At 46.7% G+C, this 21,201-nt stretch overlaps 1 protein-coding gene across 6 annotated transcripts in view; it reads right to left on the bottom strand.

Annotated features, from left to right (window-relative positions):
• Positions 1 to 21,201, bottom strand: part of grik1a (glutamate receptor, ionotropic, kainate 1a) — a 30,130-nt gene that overhangs the window by 6,915 nt on the left and 2,014 nt on the right. For 3 of the 6 annotated variants that reach the window (XM_030362320.1, XM_030362322.1, XM_030362323.1), the window contains exons 2-13: positions 16,126 to 16,293; positions 14,956 to 15,213; positions 12,895 to 13,076; positions 12,194 to 12,247; positions 11,822 to 11,992; positions 10,195 to 10,338; positions 8,090 to 8,197; positions 7,163 to 7,207; positions 5,102 to 5,215; positions 4,055 to 4,258; positions 3,028 to 3,251; positions 1,664 to 1,782 (exon numbers count right to left, since the gene is read on the bottom strand). In XM_030362320.1, coding sequence (XP_030218180.1) covers positions 1,664 to 1,782; positions 3,028 to 3,251; positions 4,055 to 4,258; positions 5,102 to 5,215; positions 7,163 to 7,207; positions 8,090 to 8,197; positions 10,195 to 10,338; positions 11,822 to 11,992; positions 12,194 to 12,247; positions 12,895 to 13,076; positions 14,956 to 15,213; positions 16,126 to 16,293 — 1,791 coding nt within the window. The remainder of the gene's footprint in view (positions 1 to 1,663; positions 1,783 to 3,027; positions 3,252 to 4,054; positions 4,259 to 5,101; positions 5,216 to 7,162; positions 7,208 to 8,089; positions 8,198 to 10,194; positions 10,339 to 11,821; positions 11,993 to 12,193; positions 12,248 to 12,894; positions 13,077 to 14,955; positions 15,214 to 16,125; positions 16,294 to 21,201) is intronic. The other 3 variants (XM_030362321.1, XM_030362325.1, XM_030362324.1) reach the window with 1 other exon arrangement.

Below are 21,201 nucleotides of genomic sequence, written 5' to 3'. Positions count from 1 at the left end.
GTGTAATTGTGTGTGTGTGTGTGTGTGTGTGTGTGTGTGTGTGTGTGTGTGTGTGTGTGTGTGTGTGTGTGTGTGTGTGTGTGTGTGTGTGTGTGTGTGTGTGTGTGTGTGTGTGTGTGTGTGTGTGTGTGTGTGTGTGTGTGCTCCAGATAGTAGCATAAGGTAGGAAATGGGCAAAATTATGAAATCCATAGTCCTTCACAGCTAAAACAAATAGGTTTACCCTAATACATGGATTTCCCCCCCAGTCTGAGTATTTGATTCTTCCTAAAATGGGAATGTTTTCTACTGCTACCATGGGGGTTTAAAAACTCATATTTACAGTAAGAGGCTGTGAGAAAGAAATTAAGCTTCTTACAGCCTCTTGGGAGAAAGAATGGCTTGCCTGGTATAGATGTAACTAAGGAGTCTTTTTAGAGTTTAATTTGAAAGAAGCAGGTAGGTTTCAATAGGAGCGTCAGGACAGCGCAAATAATCGTGGAACTATAAATATCTCTACATTTAGGTAGAGGTTTAATTTCAGGAGGAAACTTTAAGGGATGCCTTTCCATGTTTCTTGAACATATGTCCGTGTTCTCTGAACATGTGCCATCGTTTATAGGCCAATGCCTGAAGAAAGGGCGTTTGGGGTGATAGACAGCATCATCTGAACTGCCATGTATCCAAGGTAGTGGTTACTGTCAGAACACACTGCGCCCTGCAGAACGCCCAAGGCCACTGTAAACTACCCTCAAAGCACCGGCACCAGGGAGCTGGTATATCATATCTCTCTCTCTCTCTCTCTCTCTCTCTCTCTCTCTCTCTTCTCTCTCTCTCTCTCTCTCTCTCTCTCTCTCTCTCTCTCTCTCTCTCTCTCTCTCTCTCTCTCTCCCTCCCTCCCTCCCTCCCTCCCTCCTCCCTCCCTCTCTCTCTCTCTCTCTCTCTCTCTCTCTCTCTCTCTCTCTCTCTCTCTCTCTCTCTCTCTCTCTCTCTCTCTCTCTCTCTCTCTCTCTCTCTCTTACTCTCTCTCGCTCACTCTCTCTCGCTCTGTTTGTCTCTCTTTCCCTTCCTCTCTCACACTCCGTCTCTCTCCCTTAAAGTCTCCCCTCTCTCTCTCCCTCTCTCTCTCTCCCCCCATTCTCTCTCTCTCTCCCCCTCTCAGTCTCTCTCTTATTCTCTCTCCCTTTAAGTCTCCCCTCTCTTTCTCTCTCTCTCTCTCCCTCTGTCTCTCTCTTTCCCCCCCTCTCCCCCCCCCCTATTTCTCTCTCCCCCTCTCTCTCTCTCTCTCTCTCTCTCTCTCTCTCTCTCTCTCTCTCTCTCTCTCTCTCCCCCTCTCCCCCCCCCCCCCCCCCTCTCTCTCTCTCTCTCTGAGGTAGATAAAAGCAGGCGTTCATTGAGCTCCAGCTCCAGCCTCCATCGGGATGCAGCGTTGGTGGTGCTGGCGGTGAGCCGTGTGTGGCCGGGGAGTCACGGTGAATTGGATGTGGACGGTGTGTTTGCTGAGGATTAGCAGGCACCACTAGACTCTCTGCTGCCCCCTGCACAGAGTTCAGCAGACCACCCTGACAGAGGGGTGGATGGTGTGACGCACAGACGTTTAACTAACAGATGGATGTAGCTCAGGGGTGTGGTCGACCCCTGGGAGGGCGGGGGGGGGCGGCAGGTGACCCTGTCTCCTGAATACCTTGTCGCATGAGAGCCCCAACGCCAAACCAGAAGCTGTTGAGCAGCGTGAAGTTGTTCTCGATCAGGGTGGAGGACGGGTTGCATGGGTGGGGGTTGTACCACTCGTAGGGAGTGAACCTGAGGGGGGGGGGGAAATAAGAGGAAAGGATTTATGGAAGAAGACAGAAGAGACAACAGGACAAACTATTATAGTCATGTTGTTCGATTTATGGAGGAAGACAGAGGAACAACAGTACAGATGATGTATGAAATAATTGGTCTATTTATGGAAGAAGACACAAGAGGCAACAGCAGAAATGATTATAGTGTTTGTTACGTTTATGAGGGAAGACAGAAAAGAAACCTTAGAAATGATATATGGTATTATTGGTAGTTTTTTGTAAAGAAGACAGAAGTGACAACAGCAGAAATTATGTATGATATAATTGGTAGATTTATGGAAGAAGACAGAAGAGACAACAGCAGAAATGATTATAGTCATGTTGTTAAGTTTATGAGGGGAGACAGAAGGGACAACATTAAAAATTATGTATGGTATTATTGGTCGCTTTTTGTAAAGAAGACAGAAGTGACAACAGGATAAACTATTATAGTATTATCGTTAGGTTTATTGGCGAAGACAGAAGTGACAACAGCAGAAATTATGTTTGATATAAGTGGTTGATTTATGTAAGAAGATATAAGAGACAACAGCAGAAATGATTATAGTGTTAGTGTTCGGTTTATGAAGGAAGACACAAGAGACAACAGCAGAAATGATGTATGGTATTATTGGTCGATTTATAGAATCCCCACGTATAATAATACACGCTAGCATCCAGTCCAATTTGATTGAAGATGAAAAACCAAGTACATTCAGATTTTGGTCCCAGAAAGCAATTTATTTCTTGCTGGTTTAGTTCTCAAGTCAAAGCAAACCATGATTGAGGCGGAGATTTAGTGGCAGCTTACAAGTGGTGCTTCTAAATAACAACGAAAATACTTGCACTAAGGTGGCGGGACTTGATAACGATATTTCTTAAGAGCAATCATGTTGGTTCCACAAATCCAAATTACATCTGCTTTGCCTCAATCAGGATTATGCATATATATATTATATATATATATGTATAAAACATATACCCAAGTATAGTGCCTGTATGTTAAAGTAAATAAGTTCTGGCAGTTCTTCAGAGAGCAGCACTGGACAACCCAACCTTTCCTGTCGTTCAATCTGCCGTTGCCCTCGTTCATAACCCGACCTCTAGATCTCTCTGCACACTTCTCTCCTTCAATCCCCACGTCCAAACCGCCCCTCTCTCTCCATCCTTACATCCCTCCACACTAATCCTCGCTAATCCAGGACCCCCGCCTCTCTCCTACCTGGCGATGACAAACAGCACACAGCTGACCCCGGTGCAGGCCAGCAGCACGTACATCCAGATGTCCGGCGACAGGGGATTGAGGAAGGAGAACACCCCCGGGTTGGTGCCGTTGGGCTTACGGTACAGGATGCTGATGCCCAGCGTCATGAAGGGCTTGGAGAAGTCGATGGACTTCTCCCGGACGTAGGTGATGGTCAGGGGAGCCACCGCCAGGTCCGCTATCTGGTCACGCCACAAAGGACAGGTTTAGAATCAGGATTATGTGTTGGCCTGTTTTGTTTGTGATTTAATGCCCTGCTTTCTAATCACGGGTCGAGGAGGTCTGCTGTTTTGCTATATGTATAGAGGCCAAGGGTAGGACCCTTGTGTACGCTCTCCTCGGCAGACCGACTGCCTTAAATCTTAAATCATAAAGGAGTGGAATCACACTTTATGAGACAGTACTGCTTCGTACGCTTGTTGGATCCATGCAACCAGCAAGAATGTAAATCCCGGACAGATGGCTCAACTTTATGGCACATTTTCTATGCAGTCCATGTTGCAGCGTTTTGTGGTAGTCATATGAAGCTCTGTTCACACAACACAGCGAGCGCGGTACCCCTTTGTTGGCTGCAGGTTTGCATTTGGGTTGTCCTGGCAGGAGCATACAGCCCTGAAATCCCATCCTCTACGCTGAGCTGCCCTCTGCTTATGGAACACGTTGTGTCAGTGGCACAGAACCAGTGGCTCATATATGCTACATTTAGCCCGGGCTTAAAACAACCCATAAAAAGCAGAAGGCAGAACGGCAATGTGACATTTTCAAAAGGTACAAAAAAGACGCCTATATTCGCGGGGGAAGGAAGCCGTACGTTCTTTTCCCGCATCCCTGACTCATCGTTAAGCCACAGCGTTGATAACTCATTTTCACACTTTTCCAGCACTTCCAAACCATCCATCCAGTCAACTGGAAGAAGCGGTGCATTTCAGATTCACTGATTCCCTTCGGAGGCATGAACGCAGAAGGGACACCGGCCCGGACTCACGTGGTCGATGAGCTCGCGGACCATGCCGTTCCACTCGCCCTTGTCGTTCTGCGCGCCGTACTTCCCGTCCGTCACCAGCTTGACCTCGTAGGTGAAGCCCAGGATGTTGGACAGCTCCTTCAGCAGGTCCAGGCAGTAGCCCTCGAAGCGGTCGTTGCCGCTCAGCTCCTTGTCCGACTTCTTTTGCATCACGTACGGGTTCTCCTGCGCACGCGACACAGCAAACAGAGCAGGGCTCAGGGTTTGTTTCTGTTTCATCTGACAGAGGGTAGGGATTATGCTTACCATCATTTCAACATTGAGGACAAAAAAAACAGTGAGGAGACGAGTTCTCTACTCTCTCAGAATGTTGATTATCTGGTCCAAGCCCTGACCAGTCCCCTGCTCACCAGTATGTTTTTTATCTGGTCCTAGCCCTAGTGCCTTTTACTCACCAGTAGGTTGGTGTCTGGTCTAACCCCTGTTGATTCCTCTACACACCGACAGTATGTTGGTTATCTGGTCTAAGCCCTGGTGAGTCCCCTACTCACCAGTAGGTTGTTTATCTGGTCCAAGCCCTGGTGAGTCCCCTACTCACCATTATGATGGTTATCTGGTCCAAGCCCTGGTGAGTCCTCTCCTCACCATTATGTTGGTTATCTGGTCTAAGCCCTGGTGAGTCCTCTACTCACCAGTAGGTTGGTTATCTGGTCCAAGCCCTGGTGAGTCCTCTACTCACCATTATGTTGGTTATCTGGTCTAAGCCCTGGTGAGTCCTCTACTCACCATTATGTTGGTTATCTGGTCTAAGCCCTGGTGAGTCCCCTACTCACCAGTAGGTTGGTTATCTGGTCTAAGCCCTGGTGAGTCCTCTACTCACCATTATGTTGGTTATCTGGTCTAAGCCCTGGTGAGTCCTCTACTCACCAGTAGGTTGGTTATCTGGTCTAAGCCCTGGTGAGTCCTCTACTCACCATTATGTTGGTTATCTGGTCCAAGCCCTGGTGAGTCCTCTACTCGTCATTATGTTGGTTATCTGGTCTAAGCCCTGGTGAGTCCCCTACTCACCAGTATTGTGGTGACGATGAGCGTTCTGTTGGCCAGGGAATCCGTCACGTTGTTCATCTTGTCTTTGTTGGTCTCCGTCAGGTTCAGCCCCCGATAGGAGTTCCACACGGCGATCTGAAAAGACGAAGAAATTCCACAAATAACTCGAAAGAATATTGCGAGTGTTAACTGCTTGGAGACAGGTCAGGCGGCCAATTCAGGTGGAGAGTTGATAAAATTAGATATGTATAATGTCATATTAATGACGTTATATATATGGTTTCAGTCGAAGGGTGAAAGCGTGTTTTCCAATTCCTGGACCTGAGCAGCCGTGAATAATTCAGCCTGTTAAACAATGAGCATATGGCAGCTAGCCGTTAACCAGTTTGGAGTACCTCATTGATTAAGACGTCGCTTAAGGTCACCGGTGGTAAGTTATGTGATGCTGCAAAGTTCACCGTGTGTGCTCACAGATGGCTTCATGGAAGAAGTGATAAAGGTAATCTCAAACTTTTCAGAAGCGGCCATACTTTTTTTTCCTTGCTTGTGTGTTTGTTTGCTTCCCCCCAGTAAAGGGACATAGGGGAACAACCTTTCCAGGGAGATAACATATTTGACATTGCTTCTCCGGCCTTATCTCGCCATTAGCCAGACAGATAAAGTAAATGAAACTGGGCAACAATAGTCTCTGATAGTTCTACATATCCCCTTATCTTTCCGAGCCCAATCCCCACCAACGGTAGACCACTGAGAACAGACAGTATTCCCGGTTTGGATTTATGCATTTAATTCCTCCTCCACCTCAATGCAAAGGTGTTGTTTTACTTTATATGAATCTATTTTTAGAAGTGATGTGTCATGAATGAACTTTGAGTGAGAACGATGTGCTATATACGATTTATATTTTTTATTATTTCAAGTGCTCGAACATGGACCTACATTATTGCCGTGTTACAGGATAATTTCCAAAAGCAGCAAAGCGGTTCATGAACACACCGATATCGTTCTTCCCCAGGCCCACATCTCTAGGAAGAACCAAAATAGAAAATGCACTCTGAAGGCATCACGCGGGAGCGATTCAGAGAAAGTGTGAATTAGTTTACTTTAGCCTATTTCCAGACCCGTCATCTTCAGAGAGCGTTTAACGGGTCGGAGCACGGAGACTAAAATGGCTGCCACGCTTGGGTAATTCATTGATGGGCTCCATAAAGTATAGCGTTTTATGTGAGATGCTTGTGCATATAGAAGTCGTTCCTCCCAGGGGAAGCTCACTGGGCTTAACATATTGAGTTATATGAGTTATGAATTTGAACCACATGAAGCACAGCCTGTCCGGCATTCTGCCTGACTGCAACACCAGTCCAACTCAACTCAACTGCTGGTGAGAACTTATTTTCTTTATTATACCTAATATTATGTCTTGTATTGCTAATAATGTTATACTAGTTAGTAAAACATTGAGGTAATGTTACATAGTATTGAATGGTTTACGAGGAGAGGGCTAGGGAGGTCCACTGATAAGGAGAGGAGTGGAAAGGAGAGGAGGGGAGGAGAGGAGAGTAGAGGAGGGGAAAGAAGGGAGGGGTGAGGAAAGAAGAGGAGAGGAGATGAGAGGAGCACAGAGGAGAGGAAAGGAGGAGAGGAAAGGAGAGGAAGGGAGAGGAGGGGAAGGGAGAGGAGGGGAAGGGAGAGGAGGAGAGAAGAGGAGAGGAGAGGAGGGAAAAGGAGAAGAGGAGAGAAGAGGCAAGGAGAGGAGAGGAGAGGAGAGGAGAGAAGAGGAGAGAAGAGGCAAGGAGAGGAGTACAGAGGAGAGGAGAGGAGAAGAGGAGAAGAGAGGAGAGGAAAGGAAAGAAGAGGAGAGGAAAGGAGTGCAGAGGAAAGGAGAGGAGAAGAGAGGAGAGGAAAGAAAAGAAGAGGAGAGGAAAGGAGTGCAGAGGAAAGGAGAGGAGACAAATGGAAAGGCAAGAAGAGGAGTGGAAAGAATAGGTGAGGGAAGGAGAGGAGATAAAGGTCAGGAGAGGGTTGGAGGGGATAAGGAGGAGACCCATGGGGGCTTAAGGTAGACCGAACACTGGTACAAACCTTGATCCACCTTTTATTCAGGCGAGCTCCAACCGATACAAGCCCCTTTTGAAAGGCAAGGAGCGTGACAGAGACCAGGGTTGGGGAAATATTCAGTCATTACCGTTGAAGTGTCAGAAATGTCAGAGAATGTAAAAAAAAAGGAAGGAAACAAAGAACTGAAACAAAACAATACAATAGAGACTATGGTAGGATGCAGGCACACACACACGCACACGCACACACAAACACACACATAGAGACACACACAGAGACACACATACATCTGAGCAGACACACGCGCACACCGATATTGTAAGTGTGCGTGTGTGTGTGTGAGTGTGACTGATAGTGTGCGTGTGTGTGTGTTTGTGTGTGTGTGTGTGTGTGTGTGTGTGTGTGTGTGTGTGTGTGTGTGTGTGTGTATGTATGTGTAAAACCCTGTGTGTCTGTGTGTGACAGTGTGTGTGAATGTGTACGTGTGTGTGTGTGTGTGTGTGTGTGTGTGTGTGTGTGTGTGTGTGTGTGTGTGAGACCCTGTATGCATATGAATGTGTGTGTGTGTGTGTGTGTGTGTGCGTGTGTGTGCGCGTGCGTGTGTGTGAATGTGTACGTGTGTGTGTGTGTGTGTGTGTGTGTGTGTGTGTGTGAGACCCTGTGTGTTTATGAATGTGTGTGTGTGTGTGTGCGTGTGTGTGAATGTGTATGTGTACGAGTGTGCGTGTGTGTGTGTGTGTGTGTGTGTGTGTGTGTGTGTGTGTGTGTGACCCTGTGTGTATATGAATGTGTGTGTGTGTGTGTGTGTGTGTGTGTGTGTGTGTGTGTGTGTGTGTGTGTGTGTGTGTGTGTGTGTGTGTGTGTGTGTGTGTGTGTGTGTGTGTGTGTGGTGTGTGACAGTGTGTGACAGCACTAGGGCCTTAATTGGCTATGCTCCCCTCACGGCCTCACCCTATGCGTGCCGTCCTCCTTGAGGCTGATGATGTCCAGATCAAAGTCTCTGCGGAGGCCGTCAGTCTTGTTGAGCACGATGCGTCCCGTCAGGCCGTCCCACTGGGCCTGGGGAACAGAGACGCACCGCAGGTGAGCCGGACGGACGGGGGGGGGGGGGGGGGGGGGGGGAGGTCTGCCGAGGATAATAAAAACTTCTGACGGGCGTAAGTGGAAGGGAAGGGAGAGCCTGGTGGTTTATAAGACAATTAGCGAGGCGGCGACAGGCAGAGGACAAAGCATGACTCCTTGGTTACCCCGGATGTGTGTGTTACCATGACGTACGTAGACAAGTTATTATGGGTGGTATAGAGAGTGTGCACGTTAATGGAGGTGCGCGCTGGAGAGGCTGGCTCTTCGGAATTTCTCGTTGCGTCCGTTCCTGCGAATCCTGTCGCTCAGGGAGACTGAACTCGGACACAGAGATGAGTTATTTATGTGTGTGCCCTATAGAGATATGACATGTTAGGGTAAGAATGGTAAGAGTATGGACTGCACGATATTTAATTGCTGGTTTTCTGCAGGAATGGGAAATAACGATGTTGACATTTCGAGCCCCTCATGCGGTCTGCATGTAATCATTTGGGTTTGTTAACGAGAAAGGCCACCAAAGGATGAAAGAATGAATCATTTGGTTAAAAGATTGCCAGACTACTACTCCAATATGTCAGAACAAATAATGCTCTTTGGGAGTTGGAAACCGTTTAAGAAAAAGCCAAGTGGGGCATTATTTGTTTATTCTTATTCCATTATTTTGTTTTATTTAATTTGGAGGGACTTGTTGTGAGTGATACATTCGCTGCGAGGTTGCCTTCAGCTGCTTCCTGGGGAAGCCTTTTTAAAACGGCGCCCATCAAGAAATTCCTATCACGGAATGGGGATGTCTGGAAGGCAAGGCAGAGTCTAGCAAGAAAAATAAAGTCCCAAGACCAGAGAGAGAGAGATAGAGCAAGGCCAGAGAACTGTGTGAGTAGCTCCATCCCTGTGTGCCAGACAGGCAATGGCGTGTCTCAGCTGGATTTTGAAGACTTTTACGGATCAAAACAGCAGCCTATCAAAGGCTTCCCTGCTGTCTGCTGGCATCAGCACTCTCTCAACGCCAGTACACATATATGAACAACCGTTATTCCTGTAGCGTGTTGATTTAGTATGAAGTGAGTTTTAGATGGGTGATCAAGAAGAGATGGAGTCTCTGAGGCATAGAAGGAAGGAAGGAGGGAGACATGTTGTACCAAATATGGGTTTATGCATGTGTTTGTGAGAGGAAACCTGTTATGCAGTGCTTCCTGATGATCTAAGGTCTGAACCGCCATTTGCAAGCAGAGATGTTTATGAGGCGTAACAAGTAAGTCCAAAGCGGGTCTGAAATCTTTGAGGGAACGGGCCGACAACGCCCATCAAATCTTGGCTAAACGCCCTAACACTGCTTTTCCTATAGAAGTTTCATAGCCTCATAATTGTATTCTATACAAGAATAACACTAAAAAAGATGGGGTGCTTTTGGAAATGAAATAGCTTACATGAATCTTCCGAAAAGCAATTTTACCAATGGCAATCTTTGAATTCCTTTTATGGTTCACACGTGGTCTTTGGAGACTCCAAGTAAAGTTTTGAAGTCATTTACACATAGTGAAGAACCAAGGTTCCGTTCACACGGTCAGAATCCTCTCATTAATATTAAACCCATTGAGAGCAGGCTCTCTTTTTCAATGACGCCCGGATAACAACATATGAAATAAAAACAGAAATCCACATGCACAATATATATGAACAGCCGGTCAAACAACCAGAACAACACTGCATTACATAAAGTAAATAAATCAATAATACAATACAATGGGATAACTAAAAAAAACATAAAAAACACAAGAGAACCTCATCCAATGTGATTTCAATCATCCCCTTGAACTTCTCAAATGAGACCAGCCGCTCCAGTTTTAGTGAGTCCTGAAGTTTATTCAATCTGTCAGGATGGAATAAACTTCATTACTGACTGGAAGCAGCTCAGAAAGCCCCGGTGAGTCGACTTTGTGTATAAACAAGCTGGTGTCTGCCGGCGACCTCACCTCCTTGAACAGGTTCATGAAGCGGGGGCCGAAGCGCCACGGCTTGTGGCGGTGACACTGCAGCGAGCTCACCGTCATCTGGGTCGCCCGCTGTGACGCCACGGCAACCATGAACACCGCGTCGTACATCAGGGCCGCGTCCGTCTGCACACACACACACACACACACACACACACACACACACACACACACACACACGCGCACATAAACACACGCGCACACAAACATGCATGCATATGCACACAATAATAACCTCTCTCACACATACAAACACAGACACACACATAGAAACAAACATACACACAGAAGACACACACACACACTCATCGACGTGCACAAACACATTGGTGCAAGCATGCACACAAAAGACGCACAAACACACACACACATACACACACACACACACACACACACACGCACAATCACATGAACACGCATACCCGCACACACACGCAGACAATATTCAAAGTCAAAAACTCTGATAAGCATGTGCTCCATCACTCTGTATGACTTAGTTAATAGTGTGTGATATGAGCAAGTGAGTGTTTTGTACAAGAGCAGCAATAACTTCACAGGGGGGACTAAATGACTCCCGCAGGGGGGCAGAGGTGAGGAGTAAGAGGAACTGGAGGATACCGGATAAAAGAAGGGCAGGGGATGAAATGTGAAGATGTTATCAATGTTTTACTGCTTCTAATCAGAAAGGAAAGCGTCTGGAACAGTGAAAAGGGGTTCTTACGGGTATTATCTGATACCGGCCACTGTGGGCTCATCTAAGATATAAATATATATCCATACATAAATTATGCACCATTTATTTGTATTGGACAGGAACCCAGACCGAAAAAGCTAAGTCAGATGGAGTGTTATTTGCTGATATTAAACTTTTCCAAAAACGTATTCTGCCAAAGTTCCCAAAAGCATGAGTGCAGATTTATACTATAAATAGCACTGAGTTCTCACGAGAATTTCTGTTAACGTGATTTAGCAAATTATTTAGTGGAGAAATATAGCAGCAGGTGCTATAGGTAACACCTCTCCCAACATGTTATACGTTGAATGCTATTTGTATGGCACAGGTGTTGATTTATACACTGTGCGCTCCTAAGCCCAAACCACATGACCGTGTCGGGACAGATGGAAATGCTGAATAATTTTCACATCTAAAATAAACTTTAGTCCAATGCAAAGCCAGCAGAAAAATACAGACCCTATGCATTCATGTGCCGTTCTCCGATAAAAAAACATTATTTTTGTCGTGCATCGCTACAACCTCTCGATGAGTTTAGAACAGGAAAACTAAATAATTTAGACACTAATGAAGAGTTGCACCATTATAAACGGTTCACTATTCGGTTCGATTTATCTTTTATCATTTTTTAGATGCAGGGTGCCTTTTAAGATCTTGCTAGGGGACAACAGATGGAAATGAGCATTTGCAGCTAACTCTGGCTTATAAATAGCAAGCAATTTGTCTGTTCATCAATGAGCAGTGTCACTATCAACTAAAAAAATGTAAAAATAAAATAAATGGCCATTTTCGGGGAATCGATTGCTGCCCATCCAAGGCCAGAAGAGATATCAGAAGAGATATCCACAGCCAGAGTGCAAAGGTGAATAAAGCTACCGTCATCACGCCGTCCATCAGCCCGCTCTCCTGCTTGGGCCCCTGCAGACGGTCCAGGGCCCACTGGTCCATGGTGGCGGCCACGCGCGGGTCGTCTGTGTTCAGCAGCCTGAAGCCCGTCATGTTGACCCCGCTGTAGCGGTACGGCTCCAGGTCCAGAGCAAACAGGTCCTGATGGAGAGAGAGGGAGGGGGAGGGGGGGAGGGGGGAGAGAGAGAGAGAGAAAGAGAGAGAGAGAGAGAGAGAGAGAGAGAGAGAGAGAGAGAGAGAGAGAGAGAGAGAGAGAGAGAGGGAGAGGGAGAAAGTGAAAGATTATAAGCCTATTAAAGACCTCCCAGATGAGTTCTAAACACATCAACCGGTGTCACTCACCAAGGTTGTGAAGAAGAAGTGATAGTACTCTGTCATCATTCCCATGGAGGACAGCTGCAACACAGAGACAGGAGTCACACAGAGTCCTACACAAGAGCTGGGATCTACACTTATCTTCACTTATCTACATATTATACAATAGACAGGTTGTTGTGGATTTTAAAACTATCTCTCTATAAAGTCCCCTTTCATACTAAAGGCCTCTTTAAGGTCCCACGTTCCCGCAACGCAATGACCAGGCAGACGCTGAACGTTTATGGTTCTGCGTCGGGTTTTAGTAAGCGGACCAATCACAGCCCTTGCTGCCGCGTCGCCTCGACGGAAGGTTACGATTTTTGGGAGGCGCACGTCCGGGCCTTGCAGTGGGCGCAAGGAGGGTCCGCAAGGACGTAAGTGGTCCGTAAACCCTTTGCATTGCGTGAACCTGGAACCATAAAGAGCCCTTAAAGTTGCCCCCTGCGCCCAAAAAATAAAGACTGCATCTGAACATGAAAACGTCAAGATAGAATAATAAACATATCAGTGCACCTTTAAACACATAGTAAACCTCAACTCCTTGACGTAAGCTCACAGTATGAGAGGACACTGAAGGAAATAATGTGGCTAAGTCTTCTCCTTATGAAGCCCAATATGTCAAGGCTACTTAGGGTAACAGCATTAGAGAACCGCATAAAGCCTGGGACACCAGGACCTTGTCTGACCTGGTTGAGGAGCTCGGCGGCCATGCGGTAGGAGCAGTCGAACAGGACGAAGAACTCTTTGTCCTTCTTCAGCTCCTTGAGCAGCGGCCGGGCGTCCATGTTGCCCGGGGTCAGCTGACGGATCTTGATCTTCAGGCTGAGCTTGGCGGGAGCCTTGATCAGCTCCTGCATGCGCATCAGACCTGGGAGAGAGAGAGAGGGAGGGAGAGGGGAGAGGGGGGAGTGGGAGAGAGGGGGAGAGAGAAAGAGAGAGGGAGGGAGAAAGGAAGGGAGAGGAAGGATGGGGAGTGAGGGGGAGAGAGAAGGGTGGGAGAGGAACGGGGGAGAGAGAGAGCGAGAGAGGGGGGGGGAGAGAAAGAGAGAGACAGAGTGAGGGGGAGAGAGAGTGAGAGAGAAAGTGAGGGAGAGGGGAGAGAGATAGAGAGAGATAGAGAGGGAGAGAGAGGGAGACAGAGAGAGAGAGAGCGTGATAGATAGAGAGAGAGAGGAACAGAGAGAGAGAGGGAGACAGGGATGGCGAGAGAGAGAGAGCGATAGAGAGAGAGAAGAACAGAGTGAGAGAGGGTGAGAGAGAGAGAGCCCAAAGTGAACTGTGTGATGCAATGCCAGTGGTCATAAGGGTCACCCGTTCAGAGCTAAGGGAGTCATTTTGAATGTTGCTCTAGGGCACTTACATAGGTCATACATACTTTAGTTATCGGAAGGAGAGTACAGTCCATACTTTGTTGAGAAGGTTTGCCCTACCGGTATGATCCACAAATCATCTTCGCTCTAACTATCCATTGCACTTCTCCAATTGTAATCTTTCAGCTGCATGTTGTGTTTGTGTGACATTTCTGAAAAATATCTCAACAACACAACAGCCCCACCCCCGAAACAAACAGAACAAAAACCAAAACAACATTAATCTATAAAGCATGACATTTCAGCGCGGGCCCTTATCTTGCGAATGCCGACTCATCAGAGGAACAGTGTGCAGTCGACAACAGGACGCTGTTGTGCCAATTGGCTCATTCACAGTTCACAGAAGCACACAAACTACGAATGGGATTGAAAGTAGGACTGGAGAATGAGACTCAACTTAATGGATCACAATGCATCCCAATCTCTTTTCCCGTTTCTCTCTTTCTCTCGCTTAAATATTTATATTTCATATTATTTGTGTTTGTCTGCCTGTCCATCTTCATCCATCCATCCATCCATCCATCCATCCATCCATCCATCCATCCATCCATCCATCCATCCATCCATCCATCAATCCATCCATCCATCCATCCATCCATCCATCCATCCATCCATCCATCCATCCATCCATCCATCCATCCATCCATCCATCCATCCATCCATCCATCCATCCATCCATCTATCTATCTCTATCCAGCCATCTCTTTTTCCTGTCAGTGGCATGCATTTTTGCGTTTGTGTATATGATCTTATCACCCACACACACACACACACACACACACACACACACACACGCACGCACACACACACACACACACACACACACACACACACACACACACACACACACACCTACACACACACACACACACACACACACACACACCTACACACACACACACACACACACCTACACACACACACACACACACACACACACACACACACACACACACACACACACACACACACACACACACACACACACACACACACACACACACACACACCAGAAGCACCACTCCAGCGGTCATCCAGTTGGACCATCTGGAAGGCACACAGACCCACAGTCCCCCAACCAGCCGCTTGGCCGGGCCTGCTCATCAGCCTGCCAGCCACCAGCCTCCACGTTGTCCATCCATCATCGTTCTCATTCCCAGACACCTTGTCGGTCACCACCCAAACAACCAGACATCAACGTCAGCAACATCCCAGGGTACCGCTGCTGTCCTCGTCGCCACGGTCACCACCCAAGCAACCAGACACCCGCATTCCAACATCCCAACATCCCAGGGTACCGCTGCTGTCCTCGTCGCCACGGTCACCACCCAAACAACCAGACACCCACATTCCAACATCCCAACACCCCAGGAGTACCGGTGCTGTCCTCGTAGACCACGGTGAGCTTCTTCCACTTGAAGAAGGTGACCACGTCCAGGATGGCCCGGGCGATGGCGCTGTACTCGGGGTACAGGTTGATGAAGAAGGTGTCCTTGTTGTCCACCGACGGGTGCTTCCAGCGGGTCTGGATGTGGGGCACCTCCAGCGCGTTGCAGATGGACTGCACGGCACTCACCGAGGAGCTGTGGGAGGGGCCGAACAGCGCCACCACGCCCAAGGCCAGCTGGTCGCAGGCTGGGGCCGGAGGGAGGGAGAACGCACACAGGACGGGTTTTAGAGCAGGGGCTGGGGCCACTTTTATTCCCTGACGGTTCTGTTGCCCAATCTTTTTTGACCCAAGATCTACTTTTCAAGTAGCCAACCTCCCGAGATCTACCAGCCTAGTGTCAACATTGCAATTGGGGGGGGGGGGGGGCTCTTGAACCTATGGACTTCAGTGGGGGTTTCATTCCGTCTGCGCACGGCACCTTCTCAACAATAATCAATAATCTTCCTCCCACTCAGGGTGAAAATGGTAGGTCTTAGCTCGTTTCCCCTCAGCCATGCCAACGTTTAGGAGTGCGTAACTACTGTTGACGGCTTTCAACTGCTGTTGACAGCGCATGCGCTACCGCGCTTATATGTCCCGCGCAAATTTTCTTTTATTTAAAAAAAATAAATATATATTATTTTTTTATTTTTTTATTTTTCACCCCTCGCGGTCGACTTGGGATCTGTCGGCGGTCTACTGGTAGACCGCGATCGACTGGTTGGGCACCCCTTAGGGTCTCACAAAGTGTCGTCAACGTTTTGGTGTTATTTTGTACGTTTTTATTTTCAAGTTGAATAACTTGGGTTCCCTGTATAATGCATGACGTCTGCTAATAACACTTTTAATAAAAAGCTTTTAATAATAAGCAACACAGGTGATTGATTGGTACTCCTGTGTCAGCAGCACAGGAGGAACTGATTAATGTCTTCCATAAGGTATATATAGGTATTCTAATGGTGGGCGGGGGGAGAGGGGGGGGGGGGGGGGGGGGGATGGGGGTTATACCCCCTGGTGCTGAATCTCTTCAATAGTTAAACAAACGTGCAATTACTCCATCGATGCGTCTTGCCTTCTCCACATAACTCATGTTAAGGAACGCTCCCCACAACACGCACCTCTCCTGGACGCCTCGAAGCCGTCAAACAGGTTGATCCTCTGGATGTCGTAGGTCAGCGTGGTGTTCGGCATCAGCGTCCGGTTCCGGTTGATGCTGGTGACGGCGAACTTGAAGGCCAGCTCGTCCATGCTCACCAGCTCACTCTCCCGCGTCTCGAAGATGCCGCCTGGTGAGGAAGCAGGGGGAGAAGAAAAGATGGAAATAGGGGGGGATTCAACAGGATGTAATACATGGAAATGCTCTGTGCATAGCAGGCTATGGATGCATTGTCCCGGAGCCCTTTCGTTCCTCCTGAGGCACTGTGTTAGTGACGACAGAAGGGGCAGGGTGTGCGTTGAATGCAGAGCAGTGGCAGGGTGAGCACTGAAGCCACTGAGCCATGCACAAAATAATAACAACAAGGAGGAAAATGGAGGAGTTTAAAATCGGAATCTTTTTCTTTTTGGAGGAGTGGCAGGGGGGGGGGGGGGGGGCTTCTCGAGGTAGAAGGCCAATGAATGGGAGCTGGGAGACAAACTTGTGCGCAAGTACACAAGACACTCACACACACAGACAAAGAGATGATGGAGCGGGAGAAAGGAGGGACTAGCACGCAATCTCACGGGTAATTGGATGAATAATAATTCATGTAAAAACCCATGCTTTGTTAAATTAGTCATTGTGTGTGTTTGTGTGTGCGATCAGAGCTGTGATTTTACTCAACACAATGAACTTGTGGTTTCAAAATGAGGGGGTGTGTGCATCAAAATGCCTGGGAATCCAGGTACACACAACACAGATGCGCACTGACACGCACAACGCAACACAGGCACACACACACACACACACACACACACACACACACACACACACACACACACACACACACACACACACACACACACACACACACACACACACACACACACACAGCTCAGCCGGCTTTGACCCTCTTTGTTTAGAGACAGGAAATTAAAATTGCTTTAGATCAGTTGAGTCCTGGTGATATATTAACATTTGAATGGGTTTGATGCCACTGATCAGTTCATGGGAGAGAAGAACCATTGTTTTGGTATTTAATTGAATTAAATAATCTTTTGATGATATTATCGCTGCTTGGGGAAAACTTGAACAAAACGGTTGACTATTGCATGGATGGCACACAATGGGATTGGTCTGTTTCTTTCCCACAAGCCAATATAAAAAGTTGACAAAGATTCAGAACAAATGTTTGTTGTTTCGCTTTTGCTGTTGGTTGTCTCATGGTCCTTTTGATATCTATTACTTCATAATTAAAAATCATTCAATACATCCGATCACACTTAAGCACAACATTTCCAGGTCAAAAACCTTTGAAAGGTTTTTGAAAGGTTTTGAGCATGGCCAACTCAAAATGCTAGTCACAAGAAACGTATTGTAGCTAACTATTTCAGTGAAGGAAGTGTGCAGTAACAGGGAACAGAGGCAAAAAAACGTGCACAGAATACTTGGACTTTGCGTGGAATGAAAAGGTCAGGGTCTTTTTTCAGTAAACCAGAAAGGAAAACTGGGGGAACTGCGTTACACAGCATCTTCCCATCCTGGGTTGCATTCCTTGCTAGTTTGCAATTAGTTAAATCAGGGTGGATCTTATTTTCAGCAATCCAATAGTAGTGTCTAGTCTAGTTATCTACCCATGGGTGGACATATCCTTTAATCATGATATAAGCCGTTAATCACAATATAAGACCATCATTACACCCCCTAAATAAACCAACACGCCAGACACTTTTGTTTCCAGCTTCCAGATATGTGCGGTCCAAAGTGTGATCCTATATTTCAGGTGTTAAGCTGCTATTTGTTTGAGTTCTTTCAGCAAAGACTCCAGTCATTTCTGGTCCTGCGGACATAAATCCTCATTCAACACATCTAGGTGACTTGGCCGGCCAGCCATTATCGCACTGCATGGTGCACGGGCAGCATGATATATGGAGCCGCACACAGCATATTTTAAGGTAGGCTTCTGTATATGCAGATTAGCTTGCGTGCATCTGTCATTTAAATGTGCGAGTGCAATGTCTTGAGTTATGCAACGCGGGGGGTTTTAGGCCTATATTCATGCGTGTCACATATTTCAAAGCAATATCACACATCGTTATTGAAGACAAGATGTGTAGACACGCGCGGTGCCGGTAGCGTGAACAAACACGCATACACATCCAAACACACACACAAAAACACACACACACACAAACTTGTAAACACACACACACACACACACACGCATACACACACACACACACACACACACACACACACACACACACACACACACACACACACACACACACACACACACACACACACACACACACACACACACACACACACAAAGAAACAAACATGCCGATATACATGAACACTGAAAAGCAAGGAATTGAAAATGTTTCCAGAGGATAATTCTAGAAATGAATTTGTGTTAAAGCAATGGCTGCCAGCAAAAAATTAGCTAATGTGTGTAACAAGGAGGTGAAAGAATACAAGTAAGTGCGGGTGTGAAACAAGTCTGTGATTTGGTTTTGTAAAGAGGATAGCTTGCATTGAAGGGGCAAGACTGGCCTCTGCTTGGGTGAAGGAGAAAGTTAAAGGAGGAAGAAATATCCGTTTGTGATTCACTGAACAATCTGTTCAACATCACTCGAAATGAAGGATGCTTATGTGATTGTGCCTGTGTGTGTGTGTGTGTGTGTATGTGAGTGTGTGCATTTGTGTGTGTGTGTATGTGTGTCCGTGTGAGTGTGCCGCTCAAGTGCGTGTGCGGGCGCATGTGCGGGTGCATGTATGTAAATGCATTTTAACCTCCACTCTCCTTTAATAACTGTGATATTTTGACTGTGCCGAACTTCCGTTGCGGTTCCTGCGGCACAAAGATTTGCTTCGTTACTGCAGTTTTAAAAAGAAAAAATTACATTTGGCCAATTCTGCATATTTGTACCTTGCCCTGCCAAGTTAATTAACATTCGGAACTAAAAGCCCCCATTAAAGGACCAAATGATAGAGAAGCATTCCTGGAGAATAGTTACACCTGCCAATCTGGCCAGTGTGATGGCTGAGAGAAGTATTAAATATTCAGATATTAATATGCTGAGAACACTGCCCAGTTGCACGCTGAAGTGCAGCTGTGAGATTCAATGGAAGTGAACCACAGATGAAGGCAAAGTGATGGAGCTCTGTAATGGATCAACAATGCCTCTGCCAGTATTCACCTTTGTTTTTGTGTTTCGAAATGGACGACGTGGTTGGAAGTCATTCGTGGTGGAATGAGCTACCTTTAGCTCTTAACGATTTGCATAACCCCTGCCTACCTTTAAACAACATGGTTTCCTGTGGAGAACATCACATATACCGACTTTCGTAGTTTATAGCTTTCGTTTTCAACTTTTGAACCCATGCAGGCTGCTATCTCTGATGTGTAAGCATTATGCAATGGGGAATGTGAAGGTGTGTCACACCACATTGCATGTTGGGACGTGGACGCCATCTTGTGAGGAACGTCACTCTTAATGCACTTGTTTTTTTCCACGTAGGTCTGGTGAAGACACCGTTTTCCACAGACCAGAACCTCCTTGAACAATGGGCAGACTCTTCTATGGCAGCTCTCGACGCAACAGAACTGACTTACCATGGCGACAGTTTCAAGAATCAGGACAGAGGATCAAAACTGTCAGAGCTCCCACTCACCGCAGAGGCAAAACGCCTCTAAAGATGGCCTCTAAAGATGGCCTCTAAAGATGGCCTCTAAAGTTGGCCTCTAAAGATGGCCTCTAAAGATGGCCTCTTAAGATGGCCCAATCCCAATTCTACCCCTTACCCCTTCCCCTTAACCCTTCCCCTTACCCCTTCCCCTTACCCCTTCCCCTTACCCCTTCAAAACAAGGCGGAGGGGTAAGGGGAAGGGGTAAGGGGTAGAAACGGGATTGGCCCTAAACATAGCCTCTAAACATAGCCTCTAAACATAGCCTCTAAACATGCCGTGTTCAACACGGTGTGACATCGCTTTGGAAAGCGTGCACAAAATGAGTCATGTAAATGCAAACCTTTCATTGATTGTGAAAGAAATCGATTTTGTGTGTGTAAAGGGGGGAGCCCTAGTTAATTCATAAATGCCAATAACTGTACACTCATAAACTGCTGTGGACATTACAGAAAGGGGTAATGAAATGCAGTGAAAGTGATGTTCCTCAGTGGTACAGTTTTCCCACTAAAACCCCAGGCTGGCAGTCTGCTCTGCGAGAAGAGGAGGAGAGATTGAGGGACGTCTAGACATCTGACACATTGGAAGCACTATGAAGAAGTGTGTGTGTGAGTGAGTGTCTTCTGAAATGGTCTGCTCTCTGTCTGCTACTTCGCTTTCCTCTCCCTCTCTTTCCTTGTCCCTCTAATTTCACTTGTCACTCACTCACTCTCACTCAGTGTAATTTGTTGTATTAATATTTTTCCCACTGATGCATACACACCTAGTCATTAGGCCCATGGCATTAGAATTTCAAATGTAGCCATTTCCAAGGCAAGTGGTTTTATTGTGTGTTGGTGTGCGGTGACTGACTGCCCCAAAATGCACTCCCACTGGCTGTATCGTTGGGGTATTCAAGGCGGTTTCAGAAGAGTGCACTCAATACAATTCCTGACTCCATTACATACTGTCTGATATTAAGGTCACGCAACAACATACACACCATTTTAAAAGGTTTTCCGATTTCAGTTTCAGTCTGCATGCCGGATGACAGCTCAATAACAACAAACTGCAAACATTTTTGTGTTGAATCTGAATGATTCCCTTTGATTGGCAAAAGCAAAACGCCCCCACTGCGATTTTGATAATGGATTGCTTGTTAATTACTGGTTGTCCATTTACCACTTAACCTATGCAAATATGATTCTAATTCCCTGTTTCAGTCCATACAATTATTTGTTATCATCACTTTGGCTAATTGGCTCTCACTAATAATCATGACGTCTTTGTACTTCTCAGACTTTCAGTCTAATTTGAATTATTTGGAGACGTATGTCCGCCTATATTGTCCTGCTCTATATTTAGCCCGCTAACAGTTGGACG

Source organism: Gadus morhua, chromosome 7 (genome assembly GCF_902167405.1).
Source record: "Gadus morhua chromosome 7, gadMor3.0, whole genome shotgun sequence".
NCBI lineage: Eukaryota > Metazoa > Chordata > Actinopteri > Gadiformes > Gadidae > Gadus > Gadus morhua.
Note: the sequence above shows the minus strand (reverse complement) of the source record. Positions and strands in the feature narration are given on the sequence as shown.